This window comes from Bombyx mandarina, chromosome 01 (assembly GCF_030267445.1).
Source record: "Bombyx mandarina strain Sakado chromosome 01, ASM3026744v2".
NCBI classification, from domain to species: Eukaryota; Metazoa; Arthropoda; class Insecta; order Lepidoptera; family Bombycidae; genus Bombyx; species Bombyx mandarina.
The window spans coordinates 8,996,233-9,017,465 of NC_143208.1; the positions used below are offsets into that span (position 1 = coordinate 8,996,233).

The window sequence follows — 21,233 nt, forward strand, 5'->3', positions numbered from 1 at the left end:
ACAATTAGAGGCATATGTAAAATAAATATAATTAATAAAAAATATATCTTCTGATCTTCTGAAATGTGCCGCCATTACAAACGGGACCTTCTTCGCAGTCAACGCAAATCTCTTACTCCCACTCAAAGTTTACTCCTTAAGAATTAATTTCATATATAGAAATCGGTATGAAGAATTGATCATTAGTACAATGGAGTCTAACAAAAAACGTTCTATATACTTTTCTTTTCTATACTTTTCTTATGAAAAATGGTAATTTGAAATGAAATGAGATGACATGAGATGAGGTGAAATATAATCTCAGTAAAATGGTGGTCATTTACTCAGACTTTTTCAGTGGACTTTTTGGACGATCCCGAGAAGCTACGTCCAGCGGCTTTGTTTCATTTTCCCACATTGTGTTTCACAGATACTAAGGTAGTTAATAAACCACCGTTATGATACATTTAAATCTGAAGAAACACTAAATAGACAAAATAAAACAAATCACACAACTTCGCTCCTCGCGATCCCGCCAAAAAGTCTCTTAATATATCCTTTTCATTAAACAGAATAATGAACTTTACGGCATGACACTTAAACTCAGTTTATTGTTAGTTCACTCAAATGTTAAATAGATGAAGACAGTCCAGAAAACGGTATAAACGAAATAAAAAGTACAGATTTATTTAATATATTACCTATTGCACGAGATCGATCTCAGTGAAATAAAGAAACGACTGCGACGTATGTACTGAATTATATACATACGGACATCAATATACCTAGATAATGAAATAAGTATTTTTTTTCAAAAATACATCTTTATCTGCTATGGTAAAATTATTATCTGAAAGTTATATTCCTTACATTCAGAAATAAAATGAACGATTGAGTTAACCCATCGAAAAAAAAAAATTCGGTGGATCAGTAAAGTTCACTGAAACGTATTTCAGGGAAACTGATTTCGTTCATACGGGCGAAAGCCAGATTTAAGGTGATATTTATATCAGTCTATTGATTTATTTACACAATCCCAGAAGACTTGTTTAAGAAAAAAACTCGAGCCTCCGGTTTCTTTGTAAAATTTTCCTTCATTGTTTTATTTATGTGACCGAATCACGTTATTGAAATATTGAAACAAACACGTTTAAAGATTCCGTTACATAATATATACGGGGAAGCCAACAAAAAAGTGTTAAAAAGAGTATGATTAAAAATTAATACGCTTAAACACGTACGAGTAGTTTGCGAACTATACCTATTTTATTTAAAAAAAAATGGAAAAATTCATTTTTTGTCGCCAAAACAAAATTAAGTCAATTACAAAAGAAAACAGAAAATATTATAGCATAAATACGTTATGTGTTCACGTATTAAAAAAATAAATCAATCAAAAATGTTTGATAAACAAATTTGCATTTTGAAATTTTTCCTGACGTTCTTCTCCAATTCATTTTGACTTTGCTAAAATTCCGCTCAAGTTTCGTTCGACTTAGCTTGTTTTGCAGTAACAGTAAGAAAACATTGGCACTAAACTAAATCAAACAATCTCATTTAATAAAAGGGATTTATTTGGCCAAATGGTTATGGTACTCCCTGATTTCAAATGTAATTCGGCCTCCTATTGATACAAAGGCGGGCCGCTGTATTTACGTAACGTTGTCAGGAGGCTACAATAACGATTTAACACCCAAGTGCAACGTGAGCTCTGCTGTCAATTTACGGCACGAAATATAATTAAAAAAATATATTTTATGCCTTTGACGCCGCAAAACTCTCACAGCATCACACACGCGCAAAACAGGTTCCTGTAAATTTATTTACTATTGCCATCTTCACATTAAAATTTGCTTCAAAGAGAAGTTGCGTTTTATGTTTATATAGGTATATTGCTACTTCTATGAAAACTAATCTTATTTCAGTTGCACGTGTATCGTTATTTACATATTTTTATATTTGAATAGATCGTAGAGGCTCTGAACCATCTTCACTACAATTTGAAGCAAGTCCATCGCAATATAAATCCTCACGCTATCATCGTGACGAAGCGTGGAGCTTGGAAGCTGTTCGGCTTTGATTTTGCCGGTACGTATGAGCACAGATAAATCTTTGTTAACAGCAATGTTGCAGTGTTGCATTAAGTTGTTCATAGAAGCAGAACAGCTCTCGATAATTATTATTTGAATCAGTCAGGCATTGATAATAGTTTGCAGAGATCAGACCTTGACATTCTGATCACATTGTGACTTTGAAATAATTCAAGCGAAATCTACGGAGATGAAGGAAACGAAACCTTGAAAGCGATGTTAATAAAATAATTCTTTACGGATCAGAAACTTCTTGCAGAAACACCGTTGCTTTTATATTTATGTATGTAAAAAGTTACGATCTGAAACAAATACGGCGTAAAATGTTTCTTTTTAATTCGAAAAACACGAGCAATAAAATAGATATCGAAACATTTATGGTGGTAGGACCTCTTGTGAGTCCGCGCGGGTAGGTACCACCACCCTGCCTATTTCTGCCGTAAAGCAGTAATGCGTTTCGGTTTGAAGGGTGGGGCAGCCGTTGTAACTATACTTGAGACTTTAGAACTTATATCTCAGGGTGGGTGGCGCATTTTTGTTGTGGATGTCTATGGGCTCCAGTAACCACTTAAAAATCTTAATTTTGATATTTTATATGTATGAAATATATTTTTTTTAACGAAAAGCTCTTTCCGAACATGGATGTTCTTGCGGCCGTGTTTATTATTCGGCATCCGTTGTTTGCGGTCCTCAAGAGAGCTTTTTTCTTGCACTGGTGCTTGAGCTTGGCTAAACGGGACACATGTCACGTAAAAGCCGTCATCCACCTTGAGACATTACATTTAAAATTCAATTGTGTTTAATAACAGCAGTTTCTCCCTTCAAACCAGTACGCATGTCTGCTCCGCGATGGGAATAGGTACAATAGAGACATTTACCTTTGCGGGTTTACAAATACGCCTTACTACCACTAATTATGCACATTTATAAAATTCGCTAGTACGATTTATTACACGATGTTATTCCATCATCGGGGAATTCGTTCGTAAACATGTGTTAGGTACGTATTTCCTTAGGAAAATTGGCGTCTAATTGCTATATTTAAACACAGATAGTTTGATATGAGTAAGCTAGTAATTTTATTCTTTAAACTAGTGGTCCCGCAGTAGTCGAACTTCGACTAAAATTAATTGAAATCATAAGTTTGAACATTATTATGGTTCTATTGTCAAAGATTATTTACTATATTTCTATAGTGACAGATTTCGCCAAGAAAGATAAACAATATTAACTTACTTTCAATTTGACTACAGACTTTAAGCTATAACAAAAGTTTATTGTCATAAACAAAGACTATGTGTGTGTGTGTGTGTGTGTGTCTGTCAAATACATGGTAGTGTGTGTATTGTTTCTTTATTGATTTATGTATTTGTAATGCATAATTTAAAAAAAAAATTAGCATTCTGCACTTCTTCTCTATATTCTCAATAAGTGTGGGAAATTTCATACTCCTCTGACCGCGCAATTTTCGTAAAAAGGGATACAATGTTTTTGCTTCACGTATTAATATATGATGTATCATGAAGACTTTACTACCGCTTTTCAAAACTACATATTTGTAAGTTTTACAACGCATGAAATGTGACTTAGAATTTTACAATACGATTTTACAAAATCAATATATATATATATATGTATATATTTATTCATTTATTATTATGACGATTTCTTTTTATCGGATCTTCCTTTTTTCCTTCAAAATGAAGAGATCGCTTCGTGTAAACCATGAAATAAATTAGTGTCAACGTTTTGAAATGAAATGTATTATTCTAGTTAGGCAGTAAATTTTAAGTATCTGGTGTCGGTGAGCTAACCCACTGTTAAGATTAAGCGTCCTTTCCTCATCCCTTCAATTTAGGTCGCCACCTGTTACTCTCCCACACCTCTAAACAAATTTCGGAATTTACGGCTTCAATATAGTCGTCGATTTTTTTTTAACTATGTTATTAAAGCAAAACTCGCGTACCTTGTTTCCAACGAATCGTAGCATTTTTCGTTCACGTAAAGTAAAAACAGCGTATACAATAAAACGATCTATGAATATATTATGCTTATAGGTGTTTTATAAGGTTTCTTCATATAACTTTTTCTATTAAAATGGCGTTAACGCTATTGTCGCAACAGCAAATACACCCCAAAAACGACAGTGAGCAATTCTCCACTTACCTGTAGCAAATACAAATGTTACAAACAAAAAACCACGCTAGTCCAAAAACTGTCGTCATAATTGTAAATTTTTATGAAAGCAACATTCCACATTAACTTACTGGCACGTTGAAAATTAGGAATTCATTACAGATGATGTTATATATGTAATTTGATAAAACAGGAAATATCTGTAATACTATAATTATACCAAATCCTTAATTTGTTTGAATTAAACAATTTAATCCACGTTCAATACTACAGAGGACATAATCAGCCTCGATCCAATTGAGATGCTGGCCATCGCTCCGTGGTCCATCAAAATACCAAGGACACTCCAGCCGAGCCTTGACTTTTTGGGTGAGTACTATGTAATTTTAAAAACTGACCATGGTTATTTTTAAGTGATAAAAGTTTACAGTTTATTAATAGTTTTGCATGTTCTATTCTTTTTGCATTATAATATTATATTGTTAACAATCATATTAGTGTAAATTAATGTGTTAAATACAGTACAGAAAACAGTGATGCCCAATAATGGAATCTTTACCGCCCGCTGAGCTGGTCGCCGGATCTTCTCAGCGGGCCGCGATTCCGATCCGATAGTAGATGCATTCGCGAAGCAGCTACTCTTGAGTTGTTAGGTCTCCTTTGCAGGCGCTCGACTAGCTGTTAGCAAATCCTACCCTTCCTGGCTGAAACTGGAAAGGCCTCCAGGCCACCAGTAATCTCTCAAATATAAAAAAAGGAATCTTTAAGAGTGATAGATGTTAAAGAGCTACTATTCTACATTTCTGCAATCATTAATGGATCTTACCTAGGTGAATATTCATTTTGTGCGATACACATTAATCGGATCGAGATTGGTGGCAATCTATGCAGTATCATGCACATAGTTTGACAGAAACACGCAAGCCTGCATAAATACATGAAAACACCGCACCGCATCAATTACTGACAATTGAGTAGCAAAGGCTTTCACATTACTTAGCATCGACAGTTTCCTGAAATTTTGGCCGGTTGAAGTTGGATTTCCAAATCATACAAAAAGTACTAAAAGCTTCACTTATAACAAACCCTCTAAAAAGTTTGCTTAATGTCAAAAATACTGCCGCCCGTTACTTTGTTTTAGCGACTCTCTGATGTTTTTTAACGACTGTCTAAATTTGCGCTACAGTTGCGTGGTTTTCTCTGAACACAAGCTGATAAAGCATTGAGATTGAGAGAATTGTATCCTTCATAATTCTGAGTATGATGAACTATTGAAATAGTTAGGCTCGAAAAAAATAGAGTGGTAGCACGATGAGCAAAACAAAAATCTCATCACTAATTACTTCTGTGAGCGTCTCTTACCCGTGCAGCCGATGAAATATATTTTAAAACTGCCGCAGCCTCTTAAAATTACAAAAACGGTCCTCTTATTTAAGATTACCACCTTACTGGTGGTAGGACCTCTTGTGAATCCGCACGGATAGGTACCCGCCTATTTCGGCCGTGAAGCAGTAATGCGTTTCGGTCTGAAGGGTGGGGTAGCCGTTGTAACTAAGCTGAGACCTTAGAACTTTTATCTCAAGGTGGGTGGCGCATTTACGTTGTAGATATCTATGGACTCCATTAACCACTTAACACCAGGTGGGCCGTGGGCTCGTCCACCCATCAAAGAAATAAAAATGAAAAAAGATCAAAATGTCTAAAGAGACCATTTTTAGAAAATCACGATACATCGAGAGGAAAATTAATATCTGTGAGAAACATGGGCTCTCTCCCTCTCTTCTACTTCTGTGCTTGCCTTTTTGTATAAACTACGTGAACGGGTAAAAAATTCCGTTAGAAATACTTTCTGTTACAGTCGGGAAGACGCCCCATTGTACGCTGCAAGAAAATTTTCGACCCATACTGAACGAATGAAACGAGAGCTTTGAAAATTATATTTACGGCTCTCGTTAAATTATCAAAACACTTTGTCTTAAAGTAATTTTAAAAATTGAACTACTATTTAAGCTAAGGTTTGAAAATATCGTATAGGTATTCAAATAAGAATGACAGTTAGGTGTAAACCATAATAATTATTGTATGTAAATATGTATTATACAATATTTACTCTGTTTTAACGGTACATAATTTTATAGTCAACGTACGGTTTGATTTTTACTTAGTTCAAATAGTGCTCGGTTATTTTTGGTTACGCGACCTTAGCTCGCCTATATTATTCTTTAAATGTATTGATACAGCTCCCGAAGTGCAAATCTCCGGGCAGTGCAACATTTTATCAGACATGTTCTCCCTTGGTTTGGTGATCTGTGCAGTTTTCAACAACGGGGTACCCCTTATTCAAGCTAACAACAATCCTATGCTGTATTTGAAACAGATTGAGCATGTGAGTATTAAATATTTATTTTATCACAAATGTTTTTCTTTGCTGCGTATTTTTTTACGAATTTAGGTAAATATTTCTCGCACTTTTTATCATTGTAAATATGCAAAAGAATCTGGTATTAACCGGTTACGGGAACCTGCAGACATCATAGCCTGAATGCGTGATGCGTTCATATGTTGGGTTTTAGTCTATAATCTATGGTTACGTGACCCGCAGCCTAATAGACTGGCTGATAATATTAGATGGTAAGTATCCAATGTATTAGACATTGGATACCACTTTTTTTACAAATACGAAGTATTTATAGATTAAAAAAAGTAAAAAAAAAAAAAAAACATGTTGGCACTACTTGAATATCACATACACATACCGATTGGTGTTATTTTTGTTTTTGTTTTTATTGACTATTATAGACAAAAGCGGTTTAATTAAAAATAATATTTTATGAAGATGGGGACGGAGCAGCCTACAATATTATTAATTTTAAGTGACAGAAATGCCTACAATATTATTAATTTTAAGTGACAGAAATGAATTTTGCAACTCCAAACGGAATAGTGAGTGCACAAAAATTGTAACGAAACCAAACCAAAACCGGATGACTTATGAATTGCAGCCAAATATATCTATACATATAAATAAAATTGGAGTGTCTGTTTGTAATATTGAAATTGCCTCTTTTTACTATATGCATATGAATATATATACGGTACATACACCAAAATAACATTTTTTACAATTTTTGTCTGTCTGTCTGTCTGTTTGTTCCGGCTAATCTCTGGAACGGCTGGACCGATTTTGACCGGACTTTGATGATATAAGGAGTAACTTAGGCTACTTTTTTTAGACTAGCCTCGCCCCGCGGCTTCACCCGCGGTACGAAAATAACCGCGGGTAACATTGCGGGAGTCAGCTATCGATAATAAAATTTAAAGTTTCCGAAGCGAAGCGAGGACGGGTCGCTAGTCCTAAATAAAAGTTTGAATACTAAAGTACATTACTAAGATAGTTTTAAGAAAATGTAACAGGATTTTATATTTAAGATTTATTAGTTTTAAGTTTAATTCAAGGTTGTTACACAATCGACTTCAGCAGTTACGAAAGCCCGTAACTATCATCAACTAGAGCTGACACCAAAGTTGCAATTACCCTTTTATGCTGCTGTTAAATTGCAGTATGGTTTTTTCTAATAATCGGAAGCGATTAATGACTGCTTTTCTTTTTAGTTGGAATATCAAGTCAATGCTTTGCTCCCTCGAATTCCGGCACAGCTGCAGGAAGCCGTTCAGAGACTCCTGTCAGTGGATCCTCACCCGCGCCCCAGCACGCAACTGCTACCATTGATAAAGTACTTCAAGTATGTTTTTTATAACTAAAATGGGCCACCGGCTTCGAAATTGTAATGTTAATTGTAGTTTTTACACTTTGCAGAAATCGTGATTCAAAATTATTGAAGCACAACAACCATTGCCGGTTTTATTCGAAGTAAACCGAAACAAATTAGTATAAGACTTTATTTATACGAAATTAATAAGTTTCGTTCGTCCGTTGCGTTTTAAAGTACCTAATGATATGTTCATGATTATGCCGATGGCCGATCTTAGACTCTTTGTTGTGTATTGAATTATTTGCATACGTTAGCTTAGTGTAAATATTATAAAAGAATTTAAATATGCTTGGTAATTACGCTATCTAAAACGATACTGGTGGATTTACATTTGATTTCAAAAAATATTCATACAGGGGCCAGTGTGAACCACCCATCCGCGCCATGCAGCTTCTGGACAACATGACCGAGAAGGATCCTGCAGTCAAAACTGCTTTCTATCGGACTCAATTAATGGAAGCCCTACCTTACATTCCGAAGGTCCGTTTTTTTATGCCGAATATGTTAAGATTACTGCCGCCATTCTCAAAACGGTAGACGTGATTGAAAATTACTTCACTCTGCGACAAACTGTATTCTTTTGTTGATTTTTACTTGAAATTAGTTCAAAAACATCATACGACTCCTCAAAAAAATTTGTTTCAAAAATTCGCCGTCCTATTAATATAAGATGAAGATATAAGATGCAGAAGATCTGTGCACATTCATTGTATTACAAAATCTTTTTTCTGGGATTGCTGAAAAAATACTCTTACACGTTACCTTTAGTTTTTTTTTTTTATTAAAAAATCTAACGGACACTAAAGAACCCATAGCAATGCATTTCCAAATCATGTATCTTAATGAGAATCATTTTAAACTGCGACTGAAGTTCGATTTAATCGTGAAGCTATTCATTCTATCAAACTTATATGTTATCTACCAAGCAGTATTGCTAAAATATAAACTATGAATATTAATTTAAAGATATTAAATGGGACCAAAATAAAGAACAAGCTGTCAAATAAAAAATCATCAAAATTAAATTAAATTGAAAACCTCTCCTCCTTTTTAAGGCTTTTGAACAAATAACTATCTTTAATTTTCTTTATAGCAATAACGAAGCCCGTCATCAGCTTCTAAAAAAAAAGAAAGAAAATCTTATGAAATGTTTATGGAGAAAAGGATAATGTCTTACCCCATTTATTAGATTCATGAGGTCGAGGCTCGAAGATGAAGTGGGTTCTAGCTCATATTTCCGGTGTCAAGAATTACAATATACTGTAAAAAATGTAGTATGCATAATAAAACAGGGAGACAATTCATTTTTATTTGATACTAGAGGCCAGCTCCGGCTCCGCTCGGGTCTTTAACAAAAATTTCAACGATATTAGAGGTTTTTTTATTTTTTTAAATAAAAGAACACTTATTGCGGTATAGTTAGACATATGCTGTCCCTACATTTTTTGTAAATAATAATGTGTTCTACAAAGTCGTAGTACATTACTTTGTTCTATCATCAATATTTTTCGCAGGGCACTCGATGTAAAGAATATTTTAGGTAATTTTTTTACACCTTGGATTACATTATTGGAATTTTAGTAAGGATCCTTAAGTTTTTTCGAAAAAGATTATAGCCTATGTCACTCGGTAATAGTGTAGCTTCCAAACAGTGAAATAATTTTTCAAAGCAGTTCAATGGTTTCGGAGCCTATTCAATACAAACAAACAAACAAATATCTCCTCTTTATAATATTAGTATAGACAAAAAAAGATTATAGGAAAATTAAATTGAATATTTTTTCAGAAACTGCGATGGCAGCTTGTGTGGCCCTCACTGCAGGCCGAGACTCGTACCACGGAAATACTGGCATCCGTTCTGCACCCGATCTTTTGGTTGACAAATGACGCTACACAGGACGAATTTAATAGATATGTTCTGCCCACACTGAGGTGAGGAAATAAGAGAAAACCGAAGATCTGCTGTTTAAGGCTCTAGATGGCATTTAAGTCTCTTTAATACTTAATAATACGTAAACAATGCAATATTCCAGTACTGATAGTGTTCATGTATTCTGCTTGCGTGTTTGTGCATGGATTTGTCTCACGTACTTATACACAGTCCGTTTAGAAGAGAAGTTATGTTATACAACCTAGTGCGATATTTTCTACAATTGTGCATTTTTTTAATGTTAGACGAATTAACCGTTTAGTATTAAACACAAAAACGGAAGCATCGAAAAATAAAACACTACATTTGAAAAATAAAACAATTCACGGCACGTCAATTTTCATATTCCCACAAAAGGGCATGTTAACTTTCTTTCCGAAACGCTGTTCAATAAAAATGGACGGCTTATTATTATATTACTGTTTAGTGATATTAAGAATCAAAGAAGCACAACAAAAATATATTTTTACACACATATTTCCTATTTAACGGACAACGTTTTACCTGAAAACGTTTCAGAGAGAAAGCATTTTTTTCTTTGACACGTATTTATATTTCATAAGTCCAAAAGGCCTTGCCTCTTGCAGAATTACATGATTCTAGGTGAACGGGAAGTGCCTTAAAGGTATTTATGAGTGACGAAATATGACATCCTTTTTTTTACCTTTTTTTTTATTGCTTAGATGGGTGGACGAGCTCACAGCCCACCTAGTATTAAGTGGTTACGGGAGCCCATAGATATCCACAACGTAAATGCGCCATCCACCTTGAGATACAAGTTCTAAGGTCTCAAGTATAGTTACAACGGCTACCCCACCCTTCAAACCGAAACGCATTACTGCTTCACGGCAGAAATAGGCAGGGTGGTGGTACCCACCCGCGCGGACTCACAAGAGGTCCTACCACCAGTAAAAGTGACCTTAGTATTTAGTAGGTAATAATTTTTCAAGTTGATATACATAATATGTATTTAGCCGTAAAGACGTCGACTACAACATAAGACGTCAAGGACAGACAGACCCGCGGATAACCAACTGATTATATATGAGACCCGATTTTTTCTTAACTCATCGTCTTCTGTGAAATCGGTGTCAGCAGTCGAAACCAAACCTACTAATCGCACAAAAGTTAGACCACCTGTTAATAAATGGTCTTCAGACGACTTACTATCAGCGAAGGACTCTTTTAGAAGTCATTAAATATAAATCATTTTACTATAGAATTTATTTGTAATTACTTTTTTTTTTATCTTAAATAATCTTACTATAAAAAAACTTACAGGGCACTACTGACATCGTCCAAAAGCATTCATGCAACAGCTATATACTTGGAGAATTTGCATATTATTTTAAGAAAATGCCAAACTAAGGATTCCGAGAATGAAGTGTTGCCAATATTGTATATGAGCCTCGACAGCAAGATCCAACAAATACAGGTTTGTTAATAACTTTATTCTTAAAAATAAAATTTTATATACCTCCGATACTATTCATGTATTGACCAACAACGACTTTAGTCCTATGCGGCCATCTTTGTCGATAATGTTCGTTAATCTATAATACATACTTAATGATTACAAACGCCAACATTATTGAACAGTTACATAGATTTTACTGGTGGTAGGACCTCTTGTGAGTCCGCGCGGATAGGTACCACCACCCCGACTATTTCTGCCGTGAAACAGTAATGCGTTTCGGTTTGAAGGGTGGGGCAGCCGTTGTGACTATACTGAGACCCTTAGAATTTATATCTCAAGGCGGGTGGCTTATTTACGTAGATGTCTATGGGCTCCGGTAACCACTTAACACCAGGAGGGCTGAGAGCTCGTCCACCCATCTAAGCAATAAAAAAAGTAGAAATAGATAATATTTCATTTACTATTAAAGGTTCTATTGTCGTGTTTTCGTTTCAGTTGGCATCACTGACTGCTGCACAAAACGTTACTGAATTTATTGATGAGAGAACTCTGTGCGTGACCATTCTTCCTAAAGTCAGGATCATATTCGAAAATAATCAGACAGACCACAAAGTGGTCTTTTTGGTATTAGCGTATTTCGAGAGGCTCTTACCTAGACTCGAACGCACCCATCTTCTTGAGCACATCATACCGACACTGCTCACCTTGAAACTTGGCGATCCGGAAATCATTCATCGGGTTGTCAGTAAGTAGTCGTGCGTTGTCCCCGGTGGTTTCGAAAGGGCATATCCACGTTTTAATTCCATTACAAAATGCCATCGGAACTTCTGAATGCATGCAAGGCCCGGCGAAGCTCGCGAATTCGTGTAATAATCGCGCACACGCGAATGTTGAATCTTTTGCGAGGCCACAATCCGTTATTTTATTGCGTTTTAAAATCATTTACAATTCACCTTATTCATTTTACAGAGCTCTATAGAATCATGCTCGCAGAAAAGAAGTTTGCACTGACTGCTAACGTTATGGCCCTGAAGATGATACCAACATTAGCTCCACAGATGGTCAACACGGCTTTAACTGTTGATCAGTTTGCGAACCTTATTGAGGTATTTATGATCTACTTATATAGTTTAAATATTAATATATCAAATAAATACTTAAGAAAATATTATAAATAAAAACTTTTTAGCTTCTTCACGAAATAGTCGATGCTATCGATAAATCTCAACGGTTCAAGTTGAGGACGGAGGCTGTGAACCCGGCGACGGATCGCTATCGTTCATTACGTCATCAAATGAGTACCGACAACGTGACGGCGCCGCCATTTAACATACCCAATCTGCGTGTGGAACAGCGCAAGACATCGAGCGCTGAAGACATGGCCCGCAAGAACTCAGCATCCGGGCCGTCTACTAGCAATCAAACCGGGAGCATCAGCGGTCTTAAGAGTAAGATTTAACTTTTCTATTACAATCTAATTCATACTGTTATAAATAGAAGAAATGTACAATTTGTGCATTCAATGTGTTTCTCTGGTGGTCTGGTGGAAGAAAACTCACTTTCAAATTAAGCTCTCGTTTTAGTAATATTAAATTATTTGTCTTTTTTATTTGTGAACAATTTATTTATTTTATTTATTTATTTGTTTCTCTCTTAAAGGTATAGTACAAATACAAATGGAAATTAACCTTATAATTAATTTTGTAAGCCTTTGAAAGAGCTGAAGTCTGTACTAGGTTCAAAGACCTGTATTACTGATCTCCAGGCTTCCTCCTTCTTAAGATAGATTAGGTTGGGTTAAGTCGTGAACAGATGCTGCGGACTAGTGTTGAGAGATCATTAGGTGTTATCATTTAAGATTGTAATTATAAGGAAGTATTTGGTAATAAGTGTGTGTGTGTGTGTGTGTGTTTAATTTATGTTGAAACTATTTTAAGTTATTAAGTAATTTATTGAACTATAGGGCTCGGACAATGGATTTTCGGATCGAACACTTCGAACAGTAACAATGAGAATAGTAACTTCCTTCGGGTGGCGAATGCTTTCCCCAATCGTCGTTTATCCGACAACACTTTGATGACGCCAAAAATCCGCATCGCCCCATCTTGTGCTTCGTCTCCTGGTGGCACTCCGGGAGGCACGGCGGGGCTCCCTACACGCCGCCACTCGAGCATAGGGCCCCAGGAACGTCGTGGATCTACCGTCAATCTATCTCCGCCTACAGTAAGTCAAATGCGTCTACTATTATATACCTGTAATAAAACTAACTATATTATACACTAGCTGACCCGGCAGACTTCGTAGTGCCCCAATCGATAAATAAAAGACCGACGGGGGACACATCAAAGGAAAAACAAAATTGTTATTTTTATTTAATTTCGAGCATTTTCATATTTTTCTACCTTTTAAACCTTCTCTGGACTTCCACAAATAATTCAAGACCAAAATTAGCCAAATCGGTTCAGCCGTTCTCGAGTTTTAGCGAGACTAACGAACAGCAATTCATTTTTATATATAGAGATTAAAGATAGTTATTTATCAAAAAAATCGATATAACTATGAGATGTTTGCTCGTAATCTCCATTTGAACTCCATTTGAAGGTATTTTGAAAAAATGGATCTTTTCATACATATGTGTATAGAATCTATATTATAGATAGTTACTGTTTTACTAGTCTATACTAATATATAAATCTACAGCGGTTTTTACCGATGTTCCGTTATAACTACTGAACCATGCATCCGATTGACTTGAAACTTGGATGTAGAAAATACATGTACTTAATGGATAGGCTAATATTTATATGAGTGTTGAACTCTCTACACTAGTTGCAGGGGCGTTAATGATGAGAATCTTTATGGGGGTGAGGAATAATAATGTTAATTTTAAATGTCCAGCGAAGCGGACGGGTACAGCTAGTAGCTTAATAAAAGCAGTAAGCTTGCGCCTCCGCTCATAAGAGTTGTTTTCACAGGCCCACCAGTACAGGGGCCGCGGCGGCTCAGGCTCGAGCCTGTCCGTGCCATCAACTTCGCATTGTGCTGTAAGTGAAGTTCACCCAGCAGATCTGCCAGGCTGCGTGCTCCCGCAAATCCCTATGTTCAGTGCTCATCTATAACCGGCTTAATATAATGTCATCTGTTCTCTTATTCGGTTGTCTTTTTCCCAAGCCGACCGGGAAAGATATTGCACCATTTCCATCATCATTATATGTACATACGTCTGTCTATATTGCACGAACCTGGTCGTAACTACACTATGAATTTTCTGTACCCGCATATTCCATCGCATTCTGTAATCAAAGCTATCTCTTACGTCACTGTGTAACGAAGTATGCGTGGCAAGCAACCGATTTTCGTAATACAATGAACCGATGCATGTTCGTTGCCTGCTGTGTTTATTTGTAAACGAAGCTACGACCGCGTCGAGTTGAACGCATCTGCATAACGCTGAGGGCTCCCTCCGTTCGTCTACGGTTGGCGCGAACACCTCTACGATTTACAGACGCATTGGTTTTTAGTTTTGTTCCCGAACAAAACTACAGCTTTTTTTTCAAAATTTAACCAACGATGAGACAGGTCGACTTTCCAGACCATAATTGGCCAATAGTTTCAACGAAGACTTAAAGAATAGGTACGAAGTAAATAACAATGAAAATCAGCTCGACAGGATTGATGTTTAGGTAAATATAATTTGATGTTTATGTGTATGCTTGAGTACTGTCAGTAGATTTCATTCGTTTAATACCTTGTAGAGGGCTCTGTTATAATTCTAATACTGTCGCTGTCATTTACTGTTGTACTGTTTTTCTTCTAAACAGATTGCATGGAGCATGGCCGTAAGTATTTCTTTTCAAAAACTATCACTTCAGTTAGATAACTTCTTTTATAACTAAAACATTAAATAATAAAAAAGGCTTTATGTTGCTTTTATGGGAAAATTGCTATAGAAGTCGCTTAGTATAAATTATAGCATGCCTGCCATTTACGACTATATGATCCGTGTGACCGTGTGCTTAATAATAAATAGATTAGTATAAAAAAATACCGCGCGTTGAAAATATATGTGCTTAGACTAAGTAATTAGGTATTCTTTTAGTACTCCAAAAAATCTTGTTATTGCAGTTAATACATGTGATCAAAACATGGTCGAAGATTTCAACATAGTTAGTGTAGTATGTTAGACAACAGCACCGGCTATTTTCTTTTATAATGATGTGTTTTATCGTATGTAGTCGACAGTAAGCATGCAGCAAATATAATTTAAATTTAAAATTAATAGCTCTCAATTTTATTTTGCTTTTTGTCTCAATTTTAGGTTTATTTTGTAAAAAATCAATACATACATAAATCTTTTACTAAATTGGTTTATATGCGATGATTTACGTTGTCATGTTTTTTGTGAAAACGAATTACGGGGTAATCGTTTTTATTTTAAAACAAGAAAACAAAATCATATCACTACTAACACAAAATGAACTTATTGTAATATATTACATTACTCATTACGGCAGATTTTTCTATTATAAGAGAATATAAATAATATAACCAGTTCATAGATTACTGAATTTCTAATAAATTCTTACATAATTGATAACTATCAGCTCATGATAGAAAAATGAGTCCGAAAATACCATGATTTACATATGTAATCGCAAACATTTCATTAATAAGGTTATCTAATATTGTATTATTAATCGTGTATTATAGGGCGGATCGGTACCAAACACATCATCAAGTGTGCCGTTTCTCTTGGCTTCGTCGATGAATTCAATCAAGTCGCGTCGTCAATCGGGCGCTGCAGCTGGACCTCAAGGCTCCCCCCAAAGCTCCCGAGGCTCTCAAGGCATTTTACAACAGATTAGCAGTGGCATGGTAAGGCACCTGCACCTTGGCACTCCTATCACTACGCCCCCGCGCGTTGTCCGCACAATGAACTGGGCACAAACTGTCCAGAACGCCAAGATTGCAAGCTTGAACGCTATACAAGCCACCGTCAAAAAATGCAACACACTCACTGTCCCGCTCCCGCGTTAAGAGCTCTCAGAGCATCAGGAGAGGCGTTGGGCTGAGGGACGCGTACGTGGAAAATGAAAATCTCCTAGACCCTGTTTACCTTACCTTCCAATTTATTATATATCCAACCTTAATTGAATATGCACTATCCGTTGATGTTAGCGATGATTTGACGTTGTAATTGATCTTAATCATAGTATATTAGAAACTGTTTTATTGTCATGTGGTAGTTATTTTAATGATACATTCAGTCAAAAAAGTATCGGGAATGAATGATTTGTTTATGGTTCCGAACGATTTTTTTGTTTTGGACTTTATGAAAAAAACGTGCTTAAATAAAAGCGGTCAAGATGTTTTAGAAGGTTTTCCTCGCTCTGGTAGGCCATCGACATCTGCAACTGAAGTTAACATTGCAAATGTGAAAGAAAAAGTTACTTAAATTCAAATTTAAGAGAGATAACCGCCGAACTTTCTTTGTCGATTTGTCGCTCACTAGTCGATTTCTAGCATTTTAAATAATCACTTTGATATGAAACATTTTGCCGTTCGGCTAGTCCTAAATGACCTGAAGTTTCGTTAAAAACTCAGTCCATAAGAGTCCCTGAGGTCATGCTACAACGAATCAATTCCGAAACTATATCAAGAAACGAAATATTAGTAATGGCGATACGTGGGCTTATGAGTTTGACATGCAAACTAATCAACAAGTTTCGGAGCTTTCCAACAGAACAGGAACCGGCAAAATGATGCCAAAGACGATCAAAAGTTAAAGTTATCTTGACTTTTTTCTTTGATCATCGCGGTGTTGCGGTCTCCCACGTTATTTTGGATTCCCCGATCTCCTATCGACTCTCCAATAACCGGACACAGTTCCCGGCAAACCCGTCGAATGCGACAAAGTGTTTTTAGTGCAACTTAACCTACAGACACAGCCCACTGGGTTTCTAACCAGATTTTCTCAGTGGTTCGTGATTCCGAGTTGGTGGTAGATTCAGTGAACCACAGCTATTGCTAGGGCAGATGTATTCCAGGGTGATCTCTGGAATCCCGTTCGTCTACACGTTCAGTGAAGCTAGCATAACCCCTCCAGGCTACAAGCAAAAGATAGACAAAAAATTGCTCAGTCGGAATTATTGCCGAAAGGTTTAACATTAAATAAAGAACATCATTTGAGCGTTATGCGGCGTTTAAGAAAGACTCAACAAAAAATGCCAAATTTGTGAAAAGAAACTGCTGGATTTTGCATTACGATAATGCGCCTTCGCTTAAAGACATCTCTGTGAACGAATTTTTGAACAAAAACTTAACAAATATCATTGAAAAACCACCTTATTCACCAGAAATAGCTCCCACCGACTTCTTTCTTTTGTCTATACGCAAATTATCACTTTGTGACACCCGTTTTTTGATTCGGTAGAAGACATAAAGCAGAATTGGCGGCTAAAAACTGAACTCAATTCCGAAAAAGCGTTTAAAATGTTTTGATCCTTGGATTATTCGTTGACATAAGTGTAGCGTTTCTGAAAAAGTATACTTTGAAGGTAATAAAATAAATTTGGATGAATAAATAACATTTTGTGTATTGTTGATCTTTTCCCGGTACTTTCTTGACAGAATACTATATCCTTCTTCGAAGTCCTTTTGTGTTTCCTGTCTTGGGCAGTATTGTATTTTTTCTAAGTCTCTTAATACTTAGTAATCGCTTAGTAATATTAGGAACAGATTACTTTAATAATAAACTGTTTACATTTGCTAAGGGTAATCGATACTTTGTGAGAAGCGGAGAAGCTTTAATCGGTATAATGTGGACATATCATGTAATTACCGTAAACTATGGTAATATGTCCAGTTGGATGAATGTTACAAACATGTTGTATACAGCAAATCTTTATGTATACAGGTGCTGTGATATGGTATTGTTAAATTTGTAAGAGACTAATATAAAAAATATATTTTTGTTGTTGAATTTACTAGTTATGATATATAATATTATTATATACCAATACGTTTCAGAATCGTTGCCCATAGAATGGGATGTTTACGTGCCAAAATTTTAGCGCACACTTTGCAATTTAATTTTTATTTAAATGAATACCTTTTTTTAATTAAATGCATAATATCAATAATTGCTAACTAAAAAATTACTACGTATTTTTTGCTTGTGTAGTTCCTAATGCATCATTCAAAATAATAGGTAGTTGGTGTAATGCATAGCTTATTTCATGTTGGTTTATTTTCATCGTTAAAACCTTGCATTCGTTCAAAAGTATCCAAAGCTCCTAATAACATAAATTCAAGACTCATTTTAAATTTCTCGAACACATTATGAATCTTATAATAAGAGTTTTCCTTAATTTTGTAAACAACATAAAAAAATGACATCAAACACTATGTGATACTCGTAGTACAAACTCTACTTCGCCTACGAGCTATCATGATGGTACTTAAGTTGTTGAATTACAGTTAAGTTTGAAGCGGGCGGGGATAGCGCCTTAAGTTCCGTGTCCACCCAACCGCGACCTCCGTACTCGCACACACTTTAATTTTAATCAGCTTTATTATGGTTGCTTCCAGTCACACCTGTTAACCGGACATACATAAAGAAAATTTGATTGAGATTAGAGTCGCGTAATATATAACGAGAGCTCTCCGGCGAAACTGGATACGAACGCGGCGCGTCAACCGAGCCCCCGCTCGCGCTCCATACATACACTTAATCATTCAAATAAAACGGCTTCAAATATGTTACACTACTCAAGTACATTTTTTCTAAATTATATATTATGACGGCCTAACATTAAATATCAATGTAATTCGACCAAACCTCATAGCTTAAACTTGACGCGGTGGTTAAGAATTTTTGAATCGCGTTTATTACTAAAGCGTTATCTTCGAATCAAAGCACAAAATCCGCGGCAAGTAAATATTTTAATAATGCTAATAATGTATTATGATCTTTAAACAACATGCTTTTATTCGTCATGCTTATTTTCATTTTAGCTTTCAAACAAACTCTATCCAATACCTAACAGGTTCCGTGAATTAAATGCATTTCATTGGTGACTATTGCGATTTTGTTTTATATGTAACAAACATAAAACAGAGTAAAAACAGGATATTTTGTAAAATAGAATGAAAGTTAAAAGTTATTTTATTCTTCTATTCAATTTTAATTGATATTAAAAAATTTCAAAAAGTTAATTGAAATACTATTTTTCTTAGGGATTTTAACTCAATTGGAATCTGTAAGAATGGTAAAGTGGTAAAGGAACAGCGATTGAGGTTAGAGAAATGGCATAATATGCGTATTATACCGATACCTGTGGGGTTGAATTGGGGCATCCGTTTTTATTAAACTTGCATCGTTGATAAACAATTATGAACAAATCTCAATTATAAATAAATCAAACATACATAAAAATATGTACAACATTTTAATGTCACTAAATGATTAAAACCATTAAAAGAAAAAACAGATTATACATATATTTTTATGAATATTTTCACATACATGTAGCTGAGAGTTTGTATTTTAACATTCAAGAAAATAATTAGTATATTTTTATAATTGTGACATAGTAGACTTGGTCCGGTTCAAAATCGCAATTCAATATCATTTTGTCGACTCCGGTCAGATGAAAGTGAGAAATAGCATATAAGAAACATTAGCTTGAGCAAAACATATATTTTAATATTAAAAATAACATATTATACTCCTATATTCCGTACTATATTTAGATAAGGAAAAGAAAAATGGAAGATGTAATTTGTGAAACATGCGGGTAGATCAGCAAATCAAATGCAAACAGTTTAGGATATAGACTAAGTAGATAAATTATTTTGTCTTTGATAAATCTTGACAAAAATATTTTCTGATGAAATTTGCCGCTTTAAATATTTCCTATTGTTCTATATTAAACATATTATAATGATTGTTAGTAATTAAGAATTTTATCGTAGAACGTAGTATAATCGTGTTTGCTTCACATTAAAAAAATATCTGTTGATCGATGGAAGTGGAATAATAATTAGGAGGAAATACCCTATTTTTGATAGTAAGCAACTTACATAAACTTTTCCGAGACGATTTACCTACAATTAATGATTATTAATGGACCTGCTTTAAGATCGACCACGTAATATTGTCAGAAAAAAAAATGCAGTTTTTAATCCAAATTAAAAACTATTTTTTTATTCCTTAAGGGTTGTGGTGTTTGCTCAGCACTTAAAGTATGTGATACATCTGGATGTGCCCTAATAAAAGTATCGAATAAAATCACATCGTCCTTGAAATTAATCGATGTGACTATTTAATCTATTTAAAGAATAGTTCCTTATTATTCCAAAAGATGAAACTTCTATTTATAGTTAAAAAAATATATTGTCAAATTCCTATATCTTATACCTAGTCACTTTAAACGTATATAACTATACTTCCAACATTATGTTTCAGTTCAGAAGTTCAAAACTTATTTACATAATTTTAGTAATATTCGATTGGTTCTTTCTGTTTTTCACGCAATCGAACAAGGTTTTTAAATTTCAAATCTCATTTATATTTTATTATTATTATCGGTTTCTATATTATCAACTAAAACTTCTTTTGACTAATGTTGTAAAAGCTGTGTTAATTGAAACTTATAGTATTTAGTAAACATAGAAAAAGTTCTTCGTCATATTCGATGTTATCAGTATTTAATTATAGTGAAAAAAATATTCACAATACATAAGTACTTATATAAATCCTTTAAAAAAATTAAATATTATTTTCATAGAAATATTACTGTTCTATAAAAAATGTTAGAAACCTCAATTATTGAAATCAATACATGTAGAAGTTTTAAAAGAATCTTTAATGTAAACCGTAGAAAATGAATTTAAAATTTAAAATA

The 21,233-nt window shown here is 34.7% G+C and overlaps 1 protein-coding gene across 6 annotated transcripts in view; it reads left to right on the plus strand.

Annotated features, from left to right (window-relative positions):
• The window catches only part of bma (SCY1-like protein bma), a 98,707-nt gene extending 77,885 nt beyond the window's left edge, over positions 1–20,822 (plus strand). Inside the window, exons 5-19 of one of the 6 annotated variants that reach the window (XM_028177258.2) lie at positions 1,947–2,067; positions 4,479–4,574; positions 6,446–6,591; positions 7,818–7,948; positions 8,335–8,458; positions 9,765–9,910; positions 11,190–11,343; positions 11,821–12,070; positions 12,295–12,431; positions 12,515–12,773; positions 13,289–13,548; positions 14,301–14,369; positions 15,147–15,164; positions 16,036–16,200; positions 18,916–20,822. In XM_028177258.2, coding sequence (XP_028033059.2) covers positions 1,947–2,067; positions 4,479–4,574; positions 6,446–6,591; positions 7,818–7,948; positions 8,335–8,458; positions 9,765–9,910; positions 11,190–11,343; positions 11,821–12,070; positions 12,295–12,431; positions 12,515–12,773; positions 13,289–13,548; positions 14,301–14,369; positions 15,147–15,164; positions 16,036–16,200; positions 18,916–18,942 — 2,103 coding nt within the window. In that variant the 3' untranslated portion in view covers positions 18,943–20,822. Of the gene's footprint in view, positions 1–1,946; positions 2,068–4,478; positions 4,575–6,445; positions 6,592–7,817; positions 7,949–8,334; positions 8,459–9,764; positions 9,911–11,189; positions 11,344–11,820; positions 12,071–12,294; positions 12,432–12,514; positions 12,774–13,288; positions 13,549–14,300; positions 15,009–15,146; positions 15,165–16,035 lie in introns of all 6 variants that reach the window. The other 5 variants (XM_089729060.1, XM_089729095.1, XM_089729070.1 and 2 more) reach the window with 5 other exon arrangements.
• Positions 20,823–21,233: the final 411 nt, after the last annotated feature.